The 27,690-nt window shown below is 42.4% G+C and overlaps 1 protein-coding gene across 1 annotated transcript in view; it reads left to right on the top strand.

Moving 5' to 3' along the window:
- Nucleotides 1–27,690, top strand: part of maea (macrophage erythroblast attacher, E3 ubiquitin ligase) — a 214,569-nt gene that overhangs the window by 31,059 nt on the left and 155,820 nt on the right. The window contains exon 4 of the mRNA XM_085975457.1: nucleotides 10,803–11,006. Within this exon, the coding sequence (XP_085831583.1) occupies nucleotides 10,803–11,006 (204 nt within the window). The remainder of the gene's footprint in view (nucleotides 1–10,802; nucleotides 11,007–27,690) is intronic.

The following is a 27,690-nucleotide window of genomic DNA, read 5'->3' as shown; positions in this document are numbered from 1 at the left end:
GCGATTTCCTCCTTAACCTCCCTCAGCAGCCTAGGATGCATCCCATCTGGTTTTGGTGACTTATCAACTTTAAGATCAGACAGTCTTTCTAGAACCTCCTCTATCAATTTTTATCTCATCCAGTATCTCAAGTACCTCCTCTTTCACTGACTTTGGCAGCATCTTCTTCCTTGGTAAAGACAGATGCAAAGTACTCGTTTTTCCTCAGCCATGCCCTCTACCTCCATACTTAGGCCTCCTTTTTGGTCCCTAATTGGCCCCACCCCTCCTCTTACTACCCATTTATTATTTATATGCCTATAGAAGACTTTTGAATTCCCTTTTATGTTAGCTGCCAATCTATTCTCATACTCTTTTTTTGCCCCTCTTTTCTTTTTCACTTCCCCTCTGAACTTTCTATATTCAGCCTGATTCTCACTTGTATTCTCAACCTGACATCTGTCAGATGCGCCCTTTTTCTGCTTCATCTTACTCTCTCTTTCGTCATCCAGGGAGCTCTGGCTTTAGTTGCCCTACCTTCCCCCCCCCCCCCCCCCCCTTCATGGGAATGTACCTTGACTGTACCCGAACAGAGTTAACATTTCAGATCGTTGACTTTCTTCACAAATCAATGCTGACTCACTTTGATCAGCTTATACTTGTCCAAATGCTCAGTGACCCTGTCTCTGAGATTCCAGTAACTTCTTGCAATTGATGTTAAACTGACAGGTCTGTAGTTATCTGGTATATCCATCCCTCCCTCCCTTTATAAAAAAAAAAAAAAAAAAATGGAGTGACATTTTTGAATCCAAAGGCACAATTTGTGAATGTAGAGCGCTTTCTATCATTAACACATCTGCAGTTTCTTCATTTCTATTAATATCCTGGAGAGGGGGTTGGGAATGGGGGCTTTGGGGGGTGGGTGGTAACCATCATGTCCTGGACATTTGTCTCAATTAAGTCCCGTTATTTTCTCCATTAACAATTTAAAAAAAAAAAAAAAAAAATTATCCTATTAAGTCCATTGCATTTCACCTCCCCCCCCCCCCCCCCCCCAACTTATTTTTAGCTTCCCTTGCACAGCTAGTACTTGGTCCTCTTCCTTCACAGTGAAATTGGATACGAAGTACTCATTTAACAAATATGCCATTATAGACTCTCCTGCATCCAGATGGGAGGTCATCACATTCGAGCCAATTCTGTCTTTACCTGACTACCGCATGTGCAATCCTGGCGGAGGTCACTGGATACCAATTAGAAGCGGAAGCCCTGCTTTTTTAAATCGCCAATTGTAGTACTCCCACCACCACCTGAGTTGAGATCAACTAACTTAGCACAAACTAGGGATTGAACCGGATCCCTTGCAAGTCTTGTAGTTCTCAAGATATATTTAACCACTGAGCTATCAAGAATTTGAAATCTACATTTGAAATACAATTTTAAATACAGCATTTTTGCTCTTTGGCAGCATGGTTGCAAAAAGGTTCATCAGTGCTTCCATGTAATGTCGAACACCAAATTTACTGCTATGCCACACAAAGTATAAAATTATGTTGATTTTTTGTTTTTCAATTCCTTGAAGCAGTTGGCTTCAATTGGCCAGAAATTTTCAGTTTTATTTAAGCTGCATTCCATTGAAATACTATTAAATTCTGTGAAGCGTGTAAATAATTGCAATAAAGTACAATATTTTTGTTTGTACATGTTGATGTAAGATTAATATATCTCTATCAAACAATGAATAACATTGCTAGTGCTGGCACTTTAATGCTGCCATACTGCACTGGAACTATAACTTTGCTTTTTGCATTATTTGAACTAACAGAATAAAAACAGTAGAAATTCATTATTCAGTTGAGTTGCTTTAATAATACTTGAGGTGAATTTATCTGTTGTGTAACATTGTGATACAATCATGCTGGAGAATGTGCTGCTTTGATAATTTAGAAATGGATATTTGTTTATTAGCTCGTTTGGTACACAAAGGTGAAATCTAATCTTGAATTTTCAAAACCTGCAGTTGTATATAAGTTTATACAAATGGTGTTTGCACATTTTATGGAATACTTAATTCAGCTTGGGAATATTTTCAAATTGGTAATTTCTTTATTATTATTAAAGTACTTTATCTGTTTTCACAGTAGACGAAGAGGACAAAATACCAGTGATAGAAGGGAATCTAAAAATAAATCAATGGGAGGAACTTAATTGGATTCAGTACAAGTTTCAAAGAAAATGGTAATGGAGATATTAATGGGACTTTGGCTAAATCTCCAGGACCTAATGTTTTCCACCTCAGGATATTCAAAGAAGTAGATGAGGCAGGTACAGAAGCAGTCAGCCTAATCTTTCAAAGCACTCTTTTTATTAGGGCAATGTGCTGTAGAATTAGAAATTTGTTAATGTCATTCCATTATTTAAGAAGGGTGGGCGAGAGAAAGTAGGTAACTACAAGCCTGTCAGTTGTCGGGAAGCTACTAGAATCTTACATTAGGGATAGAGTTACTGAAAACTTGAACAAATATGAGCTGATCAGAGAGAGCCAGCATAGGTTTTTAAAGGGTAAATCGTGTCGAACTAATCTGCTTGAAATATTTTGAGGAGGTCACTAATAAGGCAGATAAGGGAGTGTCTATGAATGTTGAATATATGGACTTCCAGGAGGCATTCGATAAAGTTCCGCACACGGGATTATTGGCAAAAATGAAAGTGCACGGAATTCGAGGTAGCCTTTTGATTTGAGTTGGAAATTGTTTGGGAAGTAGGAGACAGAGGGTATGTACTCTGATTGGCGGAATGTGACAATTGATGCTCCCCAGGGATTTATTCTTGGGCCTCAACGTTTTGCTAAAAAAAAATAACTCTGATGAAGGAACAGAGAGTTATACATCAAAGTTTGCAGATGACACTAAGTTAGGAGGGGCAACAAGTCGTGTCGATGGGAGCAGAAAGTTGCGAAAATACATAGACAGATTAAGTGAGTGGGCAAAACTGTAGCAAATGGAGTTCAATGTTGGTAAGTATGAGGTCATCCACTTTGGATCTAAGAAAGATAAATCAGAACATTTTCTAAATGGTGAGAAACTGTTCAGTTTTGGGCACCGCACCTTGGGAAGGATATATTGGCCTTGCAGGGGATGCAGCACATTTTCACCAGAATCTTACCAGGGCTTAGAGGGTTTAATTATGCGGCCAGGTTGCATAAACTTGTTTTGTATTCCCTTGTAGTATTATAGAAGATTGAGGGGTGATCTGATCACTGTGCTTAAAATGTTATAAGGATTTGATCTGGTGGATACAGAGAAGCCATAAAAAAATTACATTGGACCTCAATGGTAGATTGTGGACACACTCATAGGAAACGGCTAGGCTTTGAGGAGGGGAAGATACAAACTTAAAAAATGTTACTCATTCCTTGGTCTTTTGGCTAAAATTGTCAGCTTGGCTCAGTGATCACACCTCAACTCTGAATTGGAAATCCTAGGTTCCAGACCCACTCCAAAACTTGAGTACGTAATCTAGCAGGATACTTTCGTACACTACTCAGCATTGTCTTTCAGAAGAGATGTCAAACCAAGGCCCTGTTTGCCGGTCAGGTGAACATAAAAGATCACTCAGCACTATTTAAATAGCAGGGGAATTCTCCTGGTGTCCTGGCCAATATTTATCTCTCAACAAACACAATCAAAACGAATTATTTTGTCATTTATCTCATTGCCGTTTAAAAGACCTTCCTGTACATAAACTGGCTGCTGTGTTTGCCTACATTACAACAGTGAATACAGTTCAAAATAATTGTCTGTGAAGTGCTTCAGAACATTGAGAGGATATGAAAGGTGCTACAGGAAACTTTCTTTTATCCGGCACGGACGGGACCGACGTGGTGCCGGTTCATCAAAAATTCCGGATAACCGAACGCTACAGTAAAAGATAGGGAGAGCTGACAGCTCCGTATAAAGCAACAAACCCTGTTGCTTAGCAACAACTGTAGAACAATGGCCACAAGTTCCAAGCGTCTCTGTAGCTTAGCAACAGCTGCAGCCACACCCTTGCACGGCACAGATGGAAGAAGGCAAATAAAGATGAAGTAAAACCTACTCCTGAATTTTGCCAGTTAACTGACATTTCCGGTTATTTAGGTGCCGGTAAATCGAAAGTTTCTTGTACATAAATGCAAATCTTTTACTTTTCTTTCCTTGCATCATTAAAAATAACAAATTTACCAAAATTGATGTAAGGTGCTATTTCTAACATGATTAGAACTTGGAATCATTAGGAAAAGGAGTAGGCCATTCAACCCCTCGCGCCTGCTCCACCATTCAATTGGAGCTGCACCTCAAATCCATTTAACCACCTTTGTTCCATATCTCGATACGCTTCCCTAACTAAAATCTATTGAATTCAGTCCTGAAAGCTCCAAATGTCCTTGCATCCACAGCTTTTTGTTGACAGTGTTCCAGATTTCTTCCCAATCTTTATTTCGCTTTCTGTACATTATTTAAATCTAATTTATACTTCCTGGTTTAGACTCTGCATGTCTCATTGGCCCACAACCAGAGTGAAGAATCCCCCATGAAACAATACACCTTCAGTTTCAGTGAACATTTGTTCCCATGCCATTATGTGGTCAGACTTTCTGACTGAGACAAGCTTTGTATGCTTCCATACCACAACTATTTAATCTTGGTCTTAATAGTTTAATGCAACACGTATTCAAAATCAACAGTGTATTCTTAAACAATGATTACACAAACAATGTGTGTGTAACTTACAGAAAAAATGTAGCCCCAAAATGGTCTGATATTAATGATGTGCTGTTATAAATATATGAAGCAGAACAAAATGATAACCTATTCAATTTAAGGTACAGCTATATATGTACACAATTTTGATACCTGCTTTCTACAATTCAGTCATACCATGGTCGTTTCTAATGGTATAGCAGGAATAAATGATAAAATTGAGAATTGTTAAGATAACGGCATACCAGTTGGTAACCTATCCAGTGGTAACCTATCCAGTGATAACCTGATGTGAGAATGGTGGCAATGGTGGTAAAAGGGTTCACTGCTAAATGCTACAGTCTCAAGTTAGCCGACCATCAAACCCAGGTACTAGGAACTAAGGTTTAAGATTGGTGGCCAGCTATGTTGTGGTTAGCTTTTTAAATACATGGAAGAGTGTATTTTACATGTAGGTACTCTGCTAAAGCCATTGTATAGGGGGGTCTTTAGGAGCATTCCTTCAACAACATAAATTTCTGTAGTGTTCCTCAACAACAGCTTGTATTTATATAGTGCCTTTAATGTAGTAAAACGTCCCAAGGCGCTTCACAAGAGTATACCAAGACAAAAAATTTGACACCGAGCCACATGAGGAGAAATTAGGGCAGATGACCAAAAGCTTGGTCAAAGAGGTGGGTTTTAAGGAGGAAAGAGAGGTGGAGAGGTTTAGGGAGGGAATTCCAGAGCTTGAGGCCTAAGCAACAGAAGGCACAGCCACCACTGGTTGAGTGATTTTATAATCAGGGATGCTCAAGAAGACAGAATTAGAGGAGCGCAGATTTCTTGGGTGATTGTGGGGCTGGAGGAGATTAGCGATAGGGAGGGGCGAGGCCATGGAGGGATTTGAAAACCAGGATGAAAAGTTTGAACTCGAGGCGTTGCTTAACCGGGAGCCAATGTAGGTCAGCGAGCACAGGGGTGATGGGTGAATGGGACTTGGTGTGAGTTAGGATACTGACAGCCGAGTTTTGGGTGACCTCTAGTTTACGTAGGGTAGAATGTGGGAGGCCAGCCAGGAGTGCGTTGGAATAGTCAAGTCTAGAGCTAACAAAAAGGCGGGGATGAGCTGAGGCAAGGGCGGAGACAGGCAATGTTACGGAGGTGGTAGTACTGTAGGTGGTCTTAGTTATGCTGTGGATATGTGGTCGGAAGCTCATTTCAGCGTCAAATATGATACTAAGGTTGTGAACAGTGTGGTTCCGCCTCAGACAGATATTAAGGAGAGGGATGGAGTCGGTGACTAGGGAACACAGTTTGTGGCAGGGACCGAAAACAATGGCTTCAGTCTTCCCAATATCTAATTGCAGACAATTCCTGCTCCACCAGTACTGGATGCAGTCTGACAATTTAGACACCATGGAGGGGTCGAGAGAAGTGGTGGTGAGGTGGAGCTGGGTGTTGTCAGCGTACATGGGGGGACTGATGCTGTGTTTTCAGATGATGTCGCCAAGGGGCAGCATGTAGTTGAGAAATAGGAGGGGGCCAAGGATGGATAGATCCTTGGGGGACACTCATGTAAAGACATCTGAGCGGTTTACATGGTGGAGAAACCTTCTCTTGTGTTACTTTGTTATTCTTTGACATTATTCTAGGGGATCTGGATATAAAAGCTGCTAGTTATTACCACATTAATTTGAGTTTTTATTGAGATATCACAGCTTCAACTTCTTTAAGTGGAATTTTCCCAGCTACACCTGTCTATATTTGGCAAAGCTTGCACGTTGCTCCAATGTATTATTATTAATTATAGTATTCAGCATACTGTAGTTGCAATTTATGGATTAACATTCAAATTACTCAACATTGAAGTTAATTGACTATTTGTTTCCTGGATGCCTTCTGACTTTGTATTAATTTGAAAGTTTCCTGTAGTGTCATTGTCATTAGTGTTAATGAAATGGAAATTTAATGTTTGTTAAAGTAAAGATTTACTATGGATTGAAGCAACCTTTTAAACCTTCAAAATCATGATTTAGTGCTACTTCAGGACCTAAATAGGGCAAAGATAATTTTATCTCTGAAGATGTCAGACCATGTGTACTTTACGGGATTGCCTCCACGGGAAAATGCATTGTTGAAGGTAACACTTGTTCCTCTCGACCCCCCATAACCCCAAAAAACCCTTGAGGTTTAAAACTTTGGGGATTTTTGAATTTACAATTTATTTTTCCTCCCCATCACCTTTGGTGTACAGTCTTGCATACCATCTCGCAAGCAGGAGCTGGTCAGCTGAAGTCAACAAATAGCTGTCTCAGCAGCAGTGTGGATTGGCAACCTTTCCAGTCCTGGATGTTTGTGCTGAGCAGGGGTATTAATGTACTTTACTTTTACAGACGAGTCAAGACAGTTATATGCTTAATAGATTGCTATAAAGCATTATTTGCACAGGCTTGGGAGAAGGTGGTTGACCCAGCCGCTTGTACAAGGCTATTGCTATACCATTCTATACAAGGAGTGTGATCTCAGCCAGGATGTGGCAGTAATCATTGAGTGTAAATGCACTTCTGCAGGGGAGTTAAAAGAAATTCAAGGGAGAGTCAACACTACTGTACTATTCTTGTACACCACCTAACAGCCAGTTACAGCACAACCTTGGTAGATACATGTGTGTAGACATGTTGTGGGTAACAAATATTCAGATGTCTTAAAGATTTAGTCAGTTAAAAAATATAGTGACTAGTCGCTCTCCCATGCAGTTGCTCTTGGGTATTCAATGGCAGATGCGGGTTCGACAGCAGTTTGCACATCGATCTAATACAACAAATCGAATGTAGCAAAATAAATAAAGCACATCAAATTAGCATATGACTGACGCAAGATAAACCTATTACTTGTCCCATGATTCTTCAAGATACAGGGCCTTGCAGATATATTTGTAATCTATTTACCAACCACATTACAAAATTTGTTTCCGGTGCAAGTGACTTTGTTCTCAGCTTCCTTAGTCTTATTTTCAAGTGTATTAGTGATGGGGAATGAACATGCCTGCTGAAGGATTTATTGCTTTTGTGATTGCCAGTTGTTAATTGGATGTTTTTTAGTAAATGGGAACACCTCGTATAGAGTGATTTCTTTTTAAAAAGTGTGTTTTAATTGGCTTAAATGTCCCATTTACACCACAAATTGGCATGCTTTGTGCCCGACAGACATTCGCATGCCGTGCTGTAGTTTTGTCCTATGGTAGGGAATATGTGCCAGATACACAATTTTAAATACATTGATATTTTACTGATCTAATATGCCTGTAATATAAAACCAAGTTTCATAGAAACATAGAAGATAGGAGTAGGCCATTTGGCCCCTCGAGCCTGCTCTGCCATTTAATGAGATCATGGCTGATCATCCAAACTCAGTACCCTGTCCCTGCCTTCTCCCCATATCCCTTGATCCCTTTAGCCTTAAGAAATATATCTAACTCCTTCTTGAATATATTTAATGAATTGGCCTCAACTGCCTTCTGTGGTAGAGAATTCCACAGGTTCACCACTCTCTGGGTGAAGAAATTCCTCCTCATCTCTGTCCTAAATGGCTTACACCTTATCCTTAGACTGTGACCCCTGGTTCTGGACTCCCCCGCCATCGGGAACATCCTTCCTGCATCTAGTCTGTCTAGTCCTGTTGGAATTTTATAAGTTTCAATGAGATCCCCTCTCATTCTTCTAAACTCCAGCGAATATATGCCTAATCGACCCAATCTCTCCTCATACGTCATTCCTGCCATCCCAGGTATCAGTCTGGTGAATCTTCGCTGCACTCCCTCCATGGCAAGAACATCCTTCCTCAGATAAGGCAACCAAAACTGCACACAATACTCGAGGTGTGGTCTCACCAAGGCCCTGTACAACTGCAGCAAGACATCCTTGCTCCTGTACTCGAATCCTCTCGCTACGAAGGCCAACATACCATTTGCCGCCTTAACCGCCTGCTGCACCTGCATGCTTACCTTCAGCGACTGGTGCACAAGGACACCCAGGTCTCGTTGCACTTCCCCTTCTCCCAATCTATTGCCGTTCAGATAATAATCTGCCTTCCTGTTTTTGCCACAAGTGGATAACCTCGCATTTATCCACATTATACTGCATCTGCCATGCATCTGCCCAATCACCCAACCTGTCCAAATCATACTGGAGTTTCTCTGCATCCTCCTCACAGCACACATGCCCACCCAGCTTTGTGTCGTCTGCAAACTTGGAGATATTACATCTAATCCCCTCGTCTAGATCATTAATATATATTGTGAATAGCTGGGGTCCTAGCACCGATCCTTGCGGTACCCCACTAGTTACTGCCTGCCACTCGGAAAAAGACCCGTTTATTCCAACTCTTTGCTTCCTGTCTGCCAGCCAGTTCTCTATCCAAGTCAGTACCTTACCCCCAATCCCATGTGCTTTAACTTTACACGCTAATCTCTTATGCGAGACCTTATCGAAAGCCTTCTGAAAGTCCAAATACACCACATCCACTGGTTCTCCCTTTATCTATTTTACCAGTTACATCCTCAAAAAATTCCAGTAGATTAGACAAGCACGATTTACCTTTTGTAAATCCATGTTGACTTTGTCTGATCCGGTCACTGTTTTCCAAGTGCTCTGCTATTACATCTTTTATAATGGACTCTAGCATTTTCCCCACTACCGATATCAGGCTTACCGGTCTATAATTCCCCGTTTTCTGTCTACCACCTTTTTTGAGTAGTGAGGTTACATTAGCTACCCTCCAATCCATAGGGACTGTTCCAGAGTCTATAGAGTTTCCATAATGTATTTTCTATAGAGATTTTGAGCTTCAACTAATATTCATCCTACTAGAGATGTAAATTTATTAACAAAAGCTAGTGTTACCTCTAGTTTTAGTGACTGAACATGGGATTATTTTAATAAACCATGATAAAGATGATACCTTGTTTGGTTCGTTAGTGATTTACATTCCTGAGTGTTTAAATTAGCATTTGAAACTGATTTAAAGACTTAAATTAGGAGTTGGAAAAGTATTTCTTTTAACATCTGGGGTGACATTGATCATAACTGGAGAAGTTCATGAATTCAACTATCCTGTTATCTACTGCCATCTTCTCTTTCCACTCCCCCTCTTTCCACTCCCCCTCTTCCCCCCCCCCCCCCCCCCTGCCCACTCCCCAGCCCTCAGCTGCAGGAACCTATGGTAGCAATCTGGATTCAAAAAACAAAATGGAGAGTAAGAATAATAGAAATATAATAAGTGATGCAATTATATGTGTATTGCTTTTGTAAAATTGGACATCTGAAAGAGACTATTGCAGATGAATACTATTCTAGCATTGAATAAATATGTAGGATTTATTTTTCAACATCAAGAAAATAATAACACATGATGCAACAAAAGCAAAATACTCCGGATGATGGAAAACTGAAATAAAAACAGAAAATGCTGGAAATAATCAACAGGTCAGGTAGCATCTGCGGAGAGAGAAACTGAGTTAACGTTTCAGGTCATTGACATTTCTCCCCAGGTGCTGCCTGACCACCTGAGTATTTCTAGCATTTTCTGTTTTTATTTAATAACACATGGTAAGTTGGCATTGCATTTTTATGTGTATGGATATGCAGATGCTCACTGATTTGGAGAATATCCTATTATATAGCAATACAGATATTACCAACAAAGTGTGATGAGAAGGTGTAAATATGACACTTAAAAGAAATGCCTGCTATATGCAATACTGTTGAATCACTCTACCATGGCATGACTCACAGGAAGATGAGACCAAATGCAATCTTCAGGTGAAGCAGGGGATAATAGGAATAGTTGCTCCCCATTTTCAAGTCATGCATTCTATCCTTACTTTATTTCATTTATAAATTCCTGCGTCCACATTTATAATGGAAACTGCCTATGGAAACTTGGCATGCTGTAGTTACAGCCTTATGCCATTGCTGGTATACATTCAACTTCAAACCAAAACTCGCACTTGTTTTATCGTACATTGCTTAACAAAAATGCATTGCAGATCCGTTTTCATATTGGATGTTTTTCAGAGAGTATATTTTGTCCTTCCTGCAGGCAGTCGAATCAATCCAAGCTGAGGATGAGAGTGCAAAGCTGTGCAAACGTAGAATTGAGCACTTGAAAGAACATAGCAGTGACCAAGCAGCAGCAGTTAATATGTGGAAGAAAAAACGCATGGACCGTATGATGGTGGAACACTTGCTGCGGTGCGGCTATTATAACACTGCTGTTAAACTGACCAAACAGAGTGGAATTGAGGTGAGTGGTGCCTGAAAACGATCATTGTGCTAGAAATGTCAGTGAAATCCTTAACTTGTTAACTTGCTATATAATTGCAAATTTGGCCATGTACATTTTTGAAGAAAAATGAGGGACATACTTCCTCAGTGAATGCTGTTGAGAGATGCTGTGGTAAAGTATGAAAAAGATACTGGAGTGATAATAAAGTCATTTTACCATGGTTAGTCATTGTGGAGCAGCAATCAACAAAGCAATTGGAATGTTGAACTGTATTTCCAAATTTGTACTGTATAGTTCTGAAGCTGTCCTGCTGATGGTCTTGTCAGACTGCACCTTCAGTACTGCATTCATTTCTGGTCACTGAGGTATAGGATAAATATCCAAGCCCTGGACTCTGTACAGAGGAGGAACAGTTACACTCTGATTTCTTCAGAATTGAAAGAGGTGAATGAGAGGGTATATAAGATACAAAGTGGAATAAAAAAGGTTAATCCGCAGCACTATTTCAAATTAAACCATGACGACAGGCCAACAGGACATCGGAACAAACTAGCGAATTGAAAGTTCAAAATTGATGTTGGGAATCATTTCTTCATGCTAAGAATGTTCCTCTGGGTAGGGTAGTTGAGACAAAAGCTCTGGAATTACAGGAAACTTTTGTTTAACCGGAGGTTAAATGTCCGGAAAGCTCTATCCACCGGCAAAATTCAGGAGTCGGTGCAGATAAGTTTTTTTACTTTTCGTCGCTTTTTTTCTCCAGTCAGGCTCTGCAAGCGTGTAGCTGAAGCTGTTGCTTAGCTACAGAGACGCTTGCAAGCTGCGCCGACTGTTTTGAAGCTGCAACAGGGTTTGTTGCTTCAGACGGAGCTCAGAAGCTCCGTATGTTTTAACATTGGCGCTGGTTTCTACGGCAGTTTTGATGGGACGGCACCAGCTCGGTCCCGTCAGTGCTGGATACCAGAAAGTTTCCTGTATTCACAAGGCAGTTATATGCTGTAAATGCACCATATTCTTCTGTGAAGGAGGTGTTTGTTTGGTCAAATGTCTTGTGTTACATGTATTTATTTAATTTTGTGAAAATTACATTGGAAAAACACTGGTTCTGTAAATTGTCAACTTTAGAAGTATTACAGTAGGTACAGTTGGGGTAACCTTTGGTAATTGTAGGTCTGTGGACATTAAGAAAATCTACAGGACCATTAACTTGCATAGTTGGACTGGTATACTTTTCTCAAGAATAATAAATGAATTGAAGTATCCTAGTAAACAGTGCATTATTTAAGTGAGCAATGCATTCATGAAACTATTAGAATTGCACATATTCAATTCAGCAATTCAATAGCTTGACAGCCTTTTTGTTTATTCTGTTGCATGTCTTTTGTGCAACCCTTTAGGTAGCATTGTTGAATTGATTCAGGTACTTCTGCAATTTTGTGTGGTGCATTTTATGACTATTCTGGCATTAATGACTAAAAATTTACATTTTGTAATGTCAAAAAAGAATGTGGCATTATCCGGTTCAGTAATCACGATTATCATCTTTTATGTTGAGCAATGCATTGTGTAAACCAAAATGTATCCAAACTTGACCCCAAAACAGCAAGGTCAATTTTGATGCAGTTTTTAAAGTTTGGAGCAACTGTAATTCAATGAATAGTAGATTTGCATTATAAATCTGGCCAAAGTAACACATTTGTTTGGTACACTCGTCCTTAAAATGGTTGAAGTAATGAGACATGAGCTTTTTGTTAATCTGATATATTCGAAGATGTTTGGCGGTAACCATCCCTAGGGTAAGTAATATATTCTTATAATCCTGTTCTTGTAAACCAAATACGATTAGCAAGATGATTCCATCAGGCTCATGGTGTTTTCATTACGTTGAGGATCTACTATTTTATTTTAAACTCTTGTTACTTCTTGTAGAATGTCAGGCTTGGCTCAGTTAGTAGCATTCTTGCATCAGCAGGTTACAGCTTTGAGGCTCACTTCAAAACTTGAATGTATAATCTAGACTGATTCTTTAGTGTTGTACTGAGGGAGTGCTGCATTGTCAGACACGCCATTTGTCCCATTTGAGTTTATACCCTCTATTGCCAGCCATTGTCCTAAGCAGACCTCTCATTCCCCCATGATCCAGAGTTCACTCTCTTTTTTTCTGCCCAACATCTAGAAAAATGATCGAAAGATCCAGGAATTATAATAGAGAAGCTTTACTCCATACACTGAAATGTGTCAAGTTCCGCTGCATGATTTTCATCTCCTCAAAAGCAAACTAAATATGCACACTTACCAGACTGATGCTTAAGCTTTGAGTCAACAAGTAGTTTGATTTACATAGAGATGAATAAGCAGTAAACAGTATAACATAATGCATATATTACTTCCCTACTCATGATGCATAAAGTAATAACAACGCCACATTTTCGCTCAACATAGACTTTTACATGCATGTTCTCTCAGATTGGGCATGTTCTCAGTGGAAAAGAGAAAGTTGAGAGGTGAAATGATCGCTGTTTTCAGGATTCTAAAGGGACTGGATAATGTAGACCATGACCAGCTATTTCACCTTGTCCGGAACAGTGGAACCAGCAGACATGGCCTGCACTGGAAGGGGAGTAAATTCAAAACTAATTTGCGGAAAAAATATTTCAGTGAGCGGGCGGTCAATCTCTGGCACAGACTCGAGGGAGACAGTAAAAGTAGTTAGTATTGATTCATTCAAATGCAAATTAGATTTCTTTAAGAAAATAAATTTTGGAATACCATGACTAACCTGAGACATGACTTGGTGTGTGCTTGGGTTAGGGTTAGGGAATAAATGACTTGGGACCTAGGGTTCCCACAGCTGTACCACTGGAATTTTCCACGTGTCATTTCTGGGTCTCTTGCAGACTAATTGATAGAGATTGATTGTTACGATTAGTCAACAATTCCATTATTGTATCATGTGTCTAGCAGGATGGTAGAAGGCTAACTAGATGAATCGTCGTCTTTTTTCATTGAACAGTTCCTATGTTTTCTTTCTATCAGTACAGTCTAGCCTAGCTCGCATGCTAGCTACCCCAAAACTTGTAAAACATACAACTCTTCAGCCATTGACTGAACACTGGATGTAGACTACATGTTCAGCTTAGTACGTGGCCCACAATCAGAGAATCATAGAATGGTTACAGCACAGGAGGAGGCCCGTCGAGCCCGTGCCGGCTCTCTGCAAGAGCACTTCAGCTAGTCTCACTCCCGCACTCTGTTCCCTGTAGCCCTACACATTTTTTCCTTCAGGTACTTATCCAATTCCCTTTTTGAAAGCCATGATTGAATCTCAAAACTGAGATGAGGAGAAACTTCTTCACTCAGAGGGTGGTAGGTTTGTGGAATTTGCTGCCCCAGAAAGCTGTGGAAGCTACATCATTAAATAAATTTAAAACCGAAATAGACAGTTTCCTAGAAGTAAAGGGAATTAAGGGTTACGGGGAGCGGGCAGGAAATTGGACATGAGTCTAGGTTCGGAATGGTCGTGGCCCTGTGGGTAGTGGAGCGGGCCCAGGGGCCGTGTAGCCTGGTTCTGCTCCTACTTCTTGTGTTCTAATTCTGTGTTAGATTTCAGGAGATGGTTTTATTCCTGTTCCTGGCTGGGGTGGAGATCGCCTTTACAGAAGGTAAGTACTGTAGAAAATATAGGGACAGCGTGATCTCCTGGACGAGTTTCGATCGCCTAGATGGGTCGGAGAGGAATTTCCCAGATTTTTTCTCCCAAATTGGCCATTGTTTTTTTTTATCTGGTTTTTCGCCTCTCCCGGGAGATCACATGGGTTCGGGTGGGATGGAGAGTGATAGTAGATTTGAGGTTAGGATCAGATCAGCCATGACCTTATTGAATGGTGGAGCAGGCTCGAGGGGCCGATTGGCCTACTCCTGCTCCTATTTCTTATGTTCTGCCTCCACCACCCTTTCAGGCAATGCATTCCAGATCCTAACCACTCGCTGCGTTTATAAAAAAAAAAAAAAAAGTTTTTCTCATGTCGCCATTGGTTCTTCTGTCAATCACCTTAAATCTGTGCCCTCTGGTTCTCGACCCTTCCACCAATAGGAACAGTTTCTCTCTATCTACTCTGTCTAGACCCCTCATGATTTGAACACCTCTATCAACTCTCCTCTCAACCTTCTCTGCTCTAAGGAGAACAACCCCAGCTTCTCCAGTCTATCCTCGTAACTGAAGTCCCTCATCCCTGGAACCATTCTTGTAAATCTTTTCTGCACCCTCTCTAAGGCCTTCCCATCCTTCCTAAACTGGGGTGCCCAGAATTGGACACAATACTCCAGTTGAGGCTGAAACAGTGTTATATAAAGGTTGTTCATAACTTCCTTGCTTTTGTACTCTATGCCTCTGCTTGAGGCCCAGAATCCCGTATGCTTTTTCAACCGCTTTCTCAACCTGCCCTGCCACCTTCGACGATTTGTGCACATATACCCCCCAGGTCTCTCTGTTTATGCACCCCCTTTAGAATTGTACCCTTTACTTTATATTGGCTCTCCTCGTTGTTCCTACCAAAATGTATCACTTCGCACTTTACTGCATTAAAATTCATCTGCCACGTATCCGCCCATTTCACCAGCCTGTCTTGAAGCCTATCACTCTCCTCCTCACTGTTGACTGTACTTTGAAGTTGTGTATCATCTGCAAATTTTGAAATTGTGCCCTGTACACCCAAGTATAAGTCATTAATTAATATATATCAAGAAAAGCAGTGGTCCTTGTAACGAACCCTGGGGAACACCACTGCGTACTGTAGCACTTTCTCTTAATACTGTTCGGACCTCGAGAATTGCGAATTAGCTTAACAATGACCGACAAGGATGTGATCAATAAAATTGGTCTTTTAATCAGACTATATAGTTCAAAATTCAAGTGTACATAGAAGCGCCTTTGTCAATAAATTCAAAGAACTCCCGGCAATAAATATGCCTGCAACTTATCAATTCAAAGTATATAAAAGTGCCCCTTTAATGATTCAAATGTACATAAAAGTGCCCCCCTTTTAATTATTTCTAAGCCCATGTCCAATTCTCATACATACTCCTCCATTTCTGGGTGATCGGTCAAAGGAAACTAAGTCGAAACATGAACTGGCCAGCTTTCTCACTTCAATCTTCCTCCTGCTTTTTTTCTTCTCTGTTCTCCTTTCTGAAAACTCCTGCCACTGGGTTTGAAGGCCTCGTTGATCGTAAATTACTCTCTGCCTCCCTTGGCCTGTCCACTCCAAACCTTCCCTGATTGGAGTTCCATCCGCATGACACATTCCTGTTCCTGTGAGATGTATGTTCTCCCCTTGTCCAGGTGGCCTCTACTGACCACCATTTTGTGTCTTCACAAACAAAGAACACATGCTGATTTCTTACATTTTAAATCCGTCCGTTATCATCTTACAATTCGTTCGCAATTTCGATCTCCACACGGTAGCAGCGGTTTTATTACACTTCAGAATCTTACAGTACCTTCCTCCTGTCTGATAAACAACCGTTCACCGCTACTCTCTGTTTCCTGTCACTTAGCCAATTTCGTATCATTGCTGCCACTGTCTTCAACTTTGCTGGCAAGCCTATTATGTGGCATTTTATCAAATGCCTTTGGAAGACCATGTACACCACGTCAACCGCATTGTAGAATCATAGAAATTTACAGCACGGAAGGAGGACATTTCGGCCCATCGTGTCTGCGCCGGCCAACAAAGGGCTATCCAGCCTAATCCCACTTCCCAGCTCTTGGTCTGTAGCGCTGCAGGTTAGAGCATCCCAAATGCACATCCAAGTACTTCTTAAATGTGGTTAGGGTTCCTGCATCTACCACCCTTTCAGGCAGTGAGTTCCAGACCCCCACAACCCTCTGAGTGAAGAATTTTTCCCTCTCATCCCCTCTAAGCCTTCCACCAATTACTTTAAATCTGTGCCCCCTGGTTTTTGACCCCTCTGCTAAGGGAAATGGGTCCTTCCTGTCCACACTATCTAGGCCCCTCATAATTTTATACACCTCGGTAAGGTCTCCCCTCAGCCTCCTCTGGTCCAAGGAAAACAGACCCAGCCTATCCAGTATTTCCTCCATAGCTAAGATTCTCTACTCCCAGCAATATCCTTGTAAATCTCCTCTGTACCCTCTCTAGTGCAATCACATCTTTCCTGTAATGTGGTGACCAGAACTGCACGCAGTACTCTAGCTGAGGCCTAACTAGTGTTTTATACAGTTGAAGCATAACCCCTCTGCTCTTGTATTCTATGCCACGGCTAATAAAGGCAAGCATTCTGTATGCCTTCTTAACCACTTTGTCTACCTGGCCTGCTACTTTCAGGGATCTGTGGACATGCACTCCAAGGCCCCTTTGTTCCTCTACACTACTCAGTGTCCTACCATTTAATGTGTATTCCCTTGCCTTGTTAGACCTCCCCAAATGCATTACCTCACACTTCTCCGGATTGAATTCCATTTGCCACTGTTCTGCCCACCTGACCAATTTATTGATATCTTCCTGCAGTCTGCAGCTTCCTCCTTCAGTATCAGCCACACAGCCGATTTTAGTATCATCTGCAAACTTCTTAATCATACCCCCTATATTCAAGTCTAGATCATTGAGAAATACCACAAACAGCAAGGGACCTAGTACTGAGCCCTGCGGAACCCCACTGGAAACAGCCTTCCAGTCACAAAAACACCCATCAACCATTACCCACTGCTTCCTGTCTCCGAGCCAGTTTTGAATCCAACTTGACACTTTGCCCTGGATCCTATGGGCTTTTAACTTCGTGACCAGTCTGCCATGTGGAACCTTATCAAAAGCTTTGCTAAAGTCCATACACACTACATCAAACTCACTACCCTCATCTACCCTCCTTGTTACCTCCTCAAAAAATTCAATCAAGTTTGTCAGACATGACCTTCCCTTAACAAATCCGTGCTGACTATCCTTGATTAATCCGTGTCTTTCTAAATGAAGATTTATCCTGTCCTTCAGAATTCTTTCCAATAATTTTCCCACCACCGAGGCTAGGCTGACTGGCCTGTAATTACTCGGTCTATCCTTTTCTCTCTTTTTAAACAAGGGTACCACATTAGCAGTCCTCCGGCACTGCACCCGAAGCCAGAGAGGATTGAAAAATGATGGTCAGGGCCTCTGCTATTTCTTCTTTTGCTTCGCTTAACAGCCTGGGATACATTTCATCTGGGCCTGGGGATTTATCCACTTTTAAAGCTGATAAACCCCATAATACTTCCTCTCTCACTCTGTTTATTTCATCTAATATTTCACACTCCTCCCCCAATAGCAATGTCTGCTTCGCCCCTCTCCTTTGTGAAAACAGACGCAAAGTATTCATTAAGAACCCTACCGACGTCATCCGCCTCCACACACATTACCCTCATGATGTCTAAAAGGCCCTACCCTTTCTTTAGTTATCCTCTTACTCTTGTCTTGATATATATTTATATAAAACATCTTTGGGTTTTCCTTGATTTTACTTGCCAAGAATTTTTCATGCTCTCTTTGCTTTCCTAATATCCTTTTTAATTGCACCTCTGCACTTTCTGTACTCCTCTAAAGATTCTGGAGTATTTAGCCCTTGGTATCTGTCATACGCCGCCCTTTTTTTCTTTATCCTACCCTGTATGTCTCTAGATTTGTTAATCGCACCTTTTTTTCTTTAAGGGGACATATTTGGTCTGAACCCTCCGGATCTCCTCCTTGAATGCGTCCTACTGCTCTGACACTGATTTACCTTCAAGTAGCTGTTTCCAGTCCACTATGGCTAAATCCCCTCTGAGCTTAGCAAAATATGCTTTTCCCCAATTTAGAATTTTTATTCCTGGTCTATTGTCCTTTTCCATAACTACCTTGAATCTAACAAAATTATGGTCACTTGCACCAAAATGCTCCCCCACTGATACGCCTTCTACCTGCCCAGCTTCATTCCCTAAAACGAAGTCCAGAACCACCCCCTCCCTTGTTGGGCTTGCTACATACTGGCTAAAAAAGTTCTCCTGGATGCATTTTAGGAATTCCACACCCTCTATACCCTTCGCACTAATTTTATCACAGTTAATATTGGGGTAGTTGAAATCCCCTACTATTACTGCCCTATAGTTTTTGCACTTCTCAGAAATTTGTCTACATATTTGTTCTTCTATCTCCCTCTCACTGTTTGGGGGGTCTGTAGTACACTCCCAGCAGTGTGATCGCCTTTTTTTGTTTTTCAATTCAACCCATATGGCTTCATTTGATGATCCCTCCAACATATCATCTCTCCTCACAGCTGTAATAGTTTCTTTAATCAATACCGTGACCCCACCTCCCTTTTTACCTCCCTCTCTATCCCGTCTGAAAACCCTGTAACCGGGAATGTTGAGCTGCCATACCTGCCCCTCTTTCAGCCACGTCTCTGTAATAGCTATAATATCATAGTCCCAAGTATCTACCTGTGCCCTCAGCTCATCTGCCTTGTTCGCTATTGTCCTCATCAACCCTCTCTCTTACCTCATCAAAAAACTCAATCAGGTTAGTTAAACACGATTTGCCTTTTACAAATCCGTGCTGGATTTCCTTCGTTAATCCGCACTTGTCGAAGTGACTGGTAATTTTGTCCCTGATTATCATTTCTTAAAGCTTCCCCACCACCAAGGTTAAACTGACTGGTCTGTAGTTGCTGGGTTTATCCTTGCACCCTTTTTTGAACAATGGTGTAACACTTCCAATTCTCCAGTCCTCTGGCACCACCCCCGTAGCCAAGGAGGATTGGAAGATTATGGCCAGTACCTCCACAATTTCCACCTTTACTTCCCTCAACATCCTAGGATGCATCCCATCCGGTCCGGATGACTTACCTATTTTAAGTACAACCAGCCTTTCTAATACTGTACCAATTTTTATCCCATCCAGTATCTCACCTACCTCCTCTTTCACTATGACTTTGGCAGCATCTTCCTTGGTAAAGACAGATGCAAAGTACTCATTTAGTACCTCAGCCATGCCCGCTGCTTCCATGCGTAGGTCTCCATTTTGGTCCCGAATCGGCCCCATCCCTCCTCTTACTACCTGTTTACTATTAATATGCCTATAGAAGACTTTTGAAAGTATTACTGCTCATCCATCACGTTCCCTCAAAGGTCTCAAGCGCACTATTCCAGCCTGATGCTTGTTTATTTATTCAGTGTCAAAGTGACATTAGACCACCTCTACAGCTGCACTGCAACAAAAGGCAGTTGACCATCTACATTTTTCATAAATGTATCATTCATCAAAAATGTTATGAAAAGTGTGATGGCCCCAGGGTGATTAAACAGTTAACACTTGAACCATGCTTCCTGATCTGAGGTGATGGTTCCATCGAAAAACACTGTGACCTTGCATAGTAACCGCTTGCATGTAATACAAAATGCACATTACAAATTCATTACAGACAAAAATACAATTTTGTTAATGCCATCCTTGAGATGAAATGTTAAATTTCGGTGCTTACTGCCTGTTCAGGTTGTCATCAAAGCTATCATTAGAGAATAGTTCAGCACAGAAGGAGGCCATTTGTACCCATCGAGTCTGCACCAATGTTTCCTTCAATTTTGTCTTTGGATGGGGGCTGCGTGGCCCATTCAAAATACTGTGCGTGTGCCATTTTTCCTATTTAAAAGCTGGTGAGCCAGCTGCACGGGAGCTGCAGAGCACTGTGGCCGCATTGGTCTGCATCGGCTCTTTTGAACAGCAACTCAGTTAGTCCCACTCCCCTGCTTTTTCTGCATAACCCTGCAATTTTTTTCTCCTTCATGTATTTATCCAGTTCCCCTTTTGAAGGCTACTGTTGAATCTGTATCCACCACCCTTTCAGGCAGCCCATTCCAAATCCTAACTGTTGCGTAAAAAACTTTTTCCTCCTGTCACCTCTGGTTCTTTTGCCAATCACCTTAAATCTGTGCCCTCTGGTTATCGACCCGTCAGCCATTGGAAAAAATTTCTCTATTTATTCTATCTAAACCCTTCATGATTTTAAACACCTCTATCAAATCTCCTCTTGGCCTTCTCTGCTCCATGTACAGGAAACTTTGTGCTATCCGGCACTGACGGGACCGAGCTGTTGCCGTCCCATCAAAACTGCCGGACAAACCAGCGCTAATGTTGAAACATACGGAGATTTTGAGCTCCGTATCTGGCAACAAACCCTGTTGCTTAGCAACAGCTTCTAAACAGTCGGCCGTACCTTGCAAGCGTCTCTGTAGCTTAGCAACAGCTTCAGCGAGACCTTGCAGAGCCTGACTGGTGGAAAAAAAACCTACGAAAAGAAAAAAAACCTACGAAAAGAAAAAAAACCTAATGAAACGGCTCCTGATTTTTGCCGGTGGCTCGAGCATTCCAGACAGTTAACCTCTGGATAAACCAAAGTTTCCTGTATATAGATATATTTTGTGCTTTCACCATAAAATGTTACAGCACATAATTAGGTCACTTGGCCCATCAAATCTGTAGAGGATTTTTCCAAATGAATCACAAAAGGCTAATATTGTCTATCGTGCTTGTGCCCGCTCTTTGAAAGAGGTATCCAATCAGTCCCATTTCCCTGTAGCATATGTTCCTGTAATTCTTTTGGCCCTGCTTGGCCCCTTTAAGGGCTGCGCGGGCCAATCAAAATACCATGCATGCACTGTTTGAAATGCTGGCTGCACGGGTTACCTGGAACACTGCGCGGCCGCACACCTTCCAGGGAACACTAGTACGATAGCAAAATACTGCAGATGTTGGAAATCCGAAATAACAACAGAAAATGCTGGAAAAACTCAGCAAGTCAGGCAACATCCGTGGAGAGAAATTTGAGTTGACGTTTCGGGTTTGACCCTTCTTCAAAACTGGAGAGAAAAGGAACTAGATCGAAGGCAGGGCTGCGATCGGACAAAAGAATAAAAGAACCAAAAGAAGTAAAAGAGATTAGAAGCTAGACGAGATGGTAATAGGCTGTGATTAGGTGTAAAGTGTACTGGCAGGGTAAAAGATAGCTGCCAGGTGTGAGAGAGAAATAAAAGGAAAGGGGGGGGGGAAGGAAAGGAGTGGAAAAATATAAGTGAAAATGAAATAGGGGCCGAGGTTATGATCTGAAATTGTTGAACTCAATATTGAGACCGGAAGGCTGCAGAGTGCCTAATCGGAAGATGAGGTGCTGTTCCTCGAGTTTACGTTGAGCTTCCGTGGAACAGTACAAGAGGCCAAGGACGGTGAGGTCCGAGTGGGAATGGAGCGGTGAATTGAAATGACAGGCGACCAATTCACCGCTCCATTCCCACTCGGACCTCACCGTCCTTGGCCTCTTGTACTGTTCCACGGAAGCTCAACGTAAACTCGAGGAACAGCACCTCATCTTCCGATTAGGCACTCTGCAGCCTTCCGGTCTCAATATTGAGTTCAACAATTTCAGATCATAACCTCGGCCCCTATTTCATTTTCACTTATATTTTTCCACTCCTTTCCTTCCCCCCCCCCTTTCCTTTTGTTTCTCTCTCACACCTGGCAGCTATCTTTTACCCTGCCAGTACACTTTACACCTAATCACAGCCTATTACCATCTCGTCTAGCTTCTAATCTCTTTTACTTCTTTTGGTTCTTTTATTCTTTTGTCCGATCGCAGCCCTGCCTTCGATCTAGTTCCTTTTCTCTCCAGTTTTGAAGAAGGGTCAAACCCGAAACGTCAACTCAAATTTCTCTCCACGGATGTTGCCTGACTTGCTGAGTTTTTCCAGCATTTTCTGTTGTTATTCCAGGGAACACTGCCTGTAGCCCTGCAGATTTTCCCCCTAAAAGTATTTATTCAATTCCCTTTTGAAAGTTACGATTGAATCTGTTTCCACCACCACCACCACCCTTTTCAGACAGTACCTTCCAGATCATCATAATTCACTGCCTAAGAGGAAATAATTCTCATGTTGCCTCTTGTTCTTCTGCCAAATATCTTAATTCCGTGTCCTCTGGTTACTAACCCTCCTGCCAGTGGAAACTGTTCCTCCCTTTCTACTCTATCAAAATCCTTCATGATTTTGAACATCTCTATTAAATCTTCTCTAAGGAGAACAACTCCAGCTTCTCTATTTTCTCCACATACCTGAAGTCCTGCATCCCAGGTACCATTCTAGTAAATTTTCTCTTTACCCTTTCCAAGGCCTTGACAGCCTTCCTAAAGTGTGGTGCCCAGAATTGGACACCATAATCCAGCTGGGGCCTAATCAGTGATCAGCATAACTTCTTTGCTTTTATACTCTATGCCTCTGTTGATAAAACAAAGGGCCCCGTATGCTTTTTTTAAACCGCCTTCTCAACTTGTCCTGCCATCTTCAAGCATTTGTATACATAGCGCCCCTGCTCTCTGTTCCTGCACCCCCTTCAAAATTGTACCATTTACTTTATGTTGCCTTTCCTCATTCTTCGTACCACTGCATTAAATTGCATCTGTCTGGTGTTTTCCCAGTTCACCAGCCTGTCTATGTTCTGAAGTCTATTACTATCCTCACTGTTAACTACATTTCCCAGTTTTGTGTCATCTGCAAACTTTGAAATTATGCCATGTACACCCAAGTCTAAGCCATTAATTTTTTTAAATTAATTCACGGGATGTGGGCATTGCTGTAAAGGCCAGCATTTCTTGCCCATTCCTAATTGCCCTTGAGAAGGTGATGGTGAGCTGCCGACTTGAATCGCTGCAGTCTGTGGGGTGAAGGTACTCCCACAGTGCTGTTGGGTAAGGTGTTACAGGATTTTAACCTTGTGATGATGAAGGAACGGCAATACATTTCCAAGTCAGGATGGTGTGTAACTTGAAGGTGGTGATATTACCCTGCGCCTACTGCCCTTGTCCTTCTAGGCGGTAGAGGTCGTGGGTTTGGGAGGTGCTGTTGAAGAAGCCTTGGCGAGTTGCTGCTTGTAGCTGCTCTGGCAGTGGAGGGAGTAAATGTCAAGTGGCGGATGGGTGCCAAGCAAGCGAGCTGCTTTGTCCTGGATGGTGTTGAGCTTCTTGAGTGTTGTTGGAGCTGGACCTATCCAGGCAAGTGGAGAGTATTCCATCACTCCTTACTTGTGCCTTGTAGATGGTGGAAAGGCTTTGGGAAGTCGGGAGGTGAGTCACTCTCGGCAGAATACCCAGCCTCTGACCTGCTCTTGTGACTGCGGTATTTATGTGGCTGGTCCAGTTAAGTTTCTGGTCAATGGTGACCCCCAGGATGTTGATGGTGGGGGATTCGGCGATGGTAATGCTATTGAATGTCAAGGGGAGGTGGTTAGATTTCTCTTGTTGGTGATAGTCATTGCCTGGCACTTGTGTGGCACAAATGTTACTTGCCACTTACCAGCCCAAGCCTGAATGTTGTCCAGGTCTTGCCGCATGCGGGTGTGGACTGCTTCATTATCTAAGCGGGTGCGACTAGAACTGAACACTGTGCAGTCATCAACAAACATCCCTGTAGTGTCCGTGTAGATAAAGACACTGAAGACAGGAGTTGGTTCATAGGTATTTACTAAGCAAGTCTGGGGGGGGTTCTAAAGGATATACACAATACACAGGCTTATATAGCCCAAGTGGCAATTACCGGCATTACGCACACCTGGGGCTCTTAAAGGCACATACACCACAATTCCTCCCCTTCTAGCTAACTAGTACATCATATTTTAAGTAATTATTAATTACATGTTATATGCAAAATAATATACATTGCTGTATTAATTAATTAAAAGTTAGTCTCTCAGGAGGCTTCCTGACTCGGTCCGGATAACGCCTCGGGGGTGTAGTAGTTTCTGGTGGTGTAGTAGGTTCTTCTGGCAAGGCTGATTCGGCTTGAAGGCCAGTGTCGGGTTCATCGGGCTCCAGTATCACCGGATCGGAGGTAGATATGGGTATCTCTACTTCATCGTTAGATGTATAGAGTGGTGGTGTAGGTTGTCCCTTTTCGGATGACTTGATGATTTGGTCAGCATGGCGCCTTATTATGCTGTCTCCGATGTCCACAGTATACATCAGTGGTCCTAATCGTGTGCAGATAGGTCCAGGCTGCCATTTCTCGGTACGGTAGTCCCGGGCCAAAACCGGTTGGCTTATCTGGAAGGCCCTAGTTGGCCTTTCATTCATGCCCTGAAACTGCCGGTTCTCCACGTCCCTTTGGATGTTGGGCTTGACCAAATCCAGCCGGCATCTTAGGTTTCTATTGTAGAACATCATGGCGGGAGTTTGGTTAGTAACCATATGCGTTGCATTCCTATATGCAAATAAGAAGTTATCCACCTTGTGCTGAAGTTTTATGTCTTCATTACCCATGGCCTTGATGGCCTTCTTGAAGGTCTGGACAAACCTTTCAGCCAATCCATTGGTGGCGGGATGGTATGGGGCGGACGTGTAGTGCTTTACCCCATTGTTCTTTAAGAACTTCCTGAATTCTTTGGACACAAATTGCGGTCCATTATCAGAACAGATCTGTTCAGGCAGCCCATTCCTGGCAAATATGGTCCTTAATACTGTGATGGTTTTTTCCGTGGTGGTGGAGGACATCTTTATTACCTCCGGCCACTTGGAGTGTGCATCAACTGCGATTAAGAACATTGAGTCCATAAATGGACCAGCAAAGTCGATGTGCACCGTTTGCCAGGGAGATGAGGGCCACTCCCATGGATGTAGAGGGGCCTGTGGCGGAGCATTTTGGACCTTCTGGCATCCTAGGCAGCTCTTGGTCATGTCTTCGATGTCTCCATCGATACCTGGCCACCATACAAACGCCCTAGCTAGGTTCTTCATTTTCACTCCACCCAGATGCCCCTCGTGAAGCTCCTGTAGCACTTTATCCTGGAGTTTGGGTGGAATCACCACTCTGGATCCACACATCAAGGTTCCTCGGCACACTGACAGCTGTTCTCTTCTTTGCGAGAATGCTGGCAACAGTGGTTCGCCATGTGCTGGCCATCCCTTTATTGTTAAATCGTAGACCCGTGAGAGAGTAGGGTCATTTCTGGTCTCCCTTTCAATGGCAGAATTTGCCACCGGTAGACATTCCACTATGGTAGAGTGGAATATCTCTACTGGGTCTACTGTAAGTGCCTCTTCTATCGTTGGCAACGGCAGGCGCGATAAACCGTCAGCATTCCCATGCTGTTTTGACCCTTTGTATTCAATGTTGTATTGGTGTGCCCCTCGAAAAAGGGACCACCTCTGTAGTCTTTGTGCCGTCATAATGGGGACACCTTTCTTAGGGTTGAATATGGAGATGAGGGGTTGATGGTCAGTCAGCAAGGTAAGTTTTTGTCCGTGTAGGTAATGGTTGAATTTCTTCACTCCCTATACCAGGCTGAGTGCTTCCCTGTCTATCTGGGAATAGTTACGCTCAGCTGAGTTCAATGAGCGTGACGCAAAAGCTATCGGCCGTTCCGAGCCATCAGGGAATCTATGGGACAATACCGCTCCTATGCCGTAAGGGGATGCATCGCACGCCAGTCTGATCGGTAGTGATGGGTTGTAATGAGCCAAAACTTTCTCGGATGTGATTAAGTCTTTACATTTATGGAAGGCACGTTTACAGTCTTCGTTCCATTTCCAAATCACTCCTGTGTGTAGAAGATCATTAAGAGGGTGTAGAATAGTTGATAAGTTCGGTAAAAATTTATGATAGTAATTTATTAATCCCAGGAATGACCTCAATTGTGAAACATTTTCAGGTGCTGGGGCTTTTATAACTGCTTCAATTTTCTCAGGTGACTTATGCAACCCTTCCTTATTAATTATGTGGCCACAATATGATATCTGATTTTGGAAAAATTCGCACTTGGGGCGATTTGCTCGTAGGCCCCGTTCTTTCAGCCTAGTGAGCACCTGCTCCAAATTGGCAAGGTGCTCGTTGTCGTTTTCTCCTGTTATAAGGATGTCGTCTAGGTAGCATTGAGTCCCCGGAATCCCTTGCAGGACTTGCTCCATAGCTCTTTGCCAGATAGCTGGAGCTGATGCTACTCCAAAAACCAGTCGATTGTACTGGTACAGGCCTTTGTGTGTGTTTATTGTGAGATACTTTTTAGAGGTCTCCTCAACCTCCATCTGTAGATATGCCTGTGCCAAGTCAATTTTTGTGAAACGTTTTCCTCCGGATAGTGAGGCGAAAATATCTTCTATCCTCGGAAGAGGATACTGTACCGTGTGAAGGACCGGGTTTACAGTCACCTTAAAGTCCCCACAGATGCGAATTTTTCTCTGTTCCTCAGAGTTATTTTTCAATGCTTTCTTCATGACTGGAACGATGGGTGTTGCCCATTCGCTCCAATCTATTTTGGATAATACGCCTGCCTTTTCCAAATTCTCCAGCTCTGCCTCGACTGCCGGACGTATTGCGTATGGCACCGGTCTTGCCTTAAATTTTGGAATTGCTGTATCTTCCACTTTTATTGAGGCGGTGATGCCTTTCAAGGTTCCTAGTTTCTCTTGAAACACTTCTTTGGCATTGGCCAAGATGTCTTTTAATCGTTCAGGTATGATGTCATCATTGTTTTTTTCCTTACTGGTCACCGTCAGTGCCTGAATGGAGTGCCAGTCTAAACGTATCTTCCTTATCCATTCACGTCCCAACAACGGTGGACCACCATCTTGTAGAATGTATAAATACAACTTTTGTATTTCTTTGCCGTTGTATACCACAGGCACCTTTATTTTTCCTTTGGGGTAT

Source organism: Somniosus microcephalus, chromosome 2 (genome assembly GCF_052327205.1).
Source record: "Somniosus microcephalus isolate GS21.2 chromosome 2, FLI_Smic_1.0, whole genome shotgun sequence".
NCBI lineage: Eukaryota > Metazoa > Chordata > Chondrichthyes > Squaliformes > Somniosidae > Somniosus > Somniosus microcephalus.
This window is presented reverse-complemented; position numbering and strand designations above follow the sequence as displayed.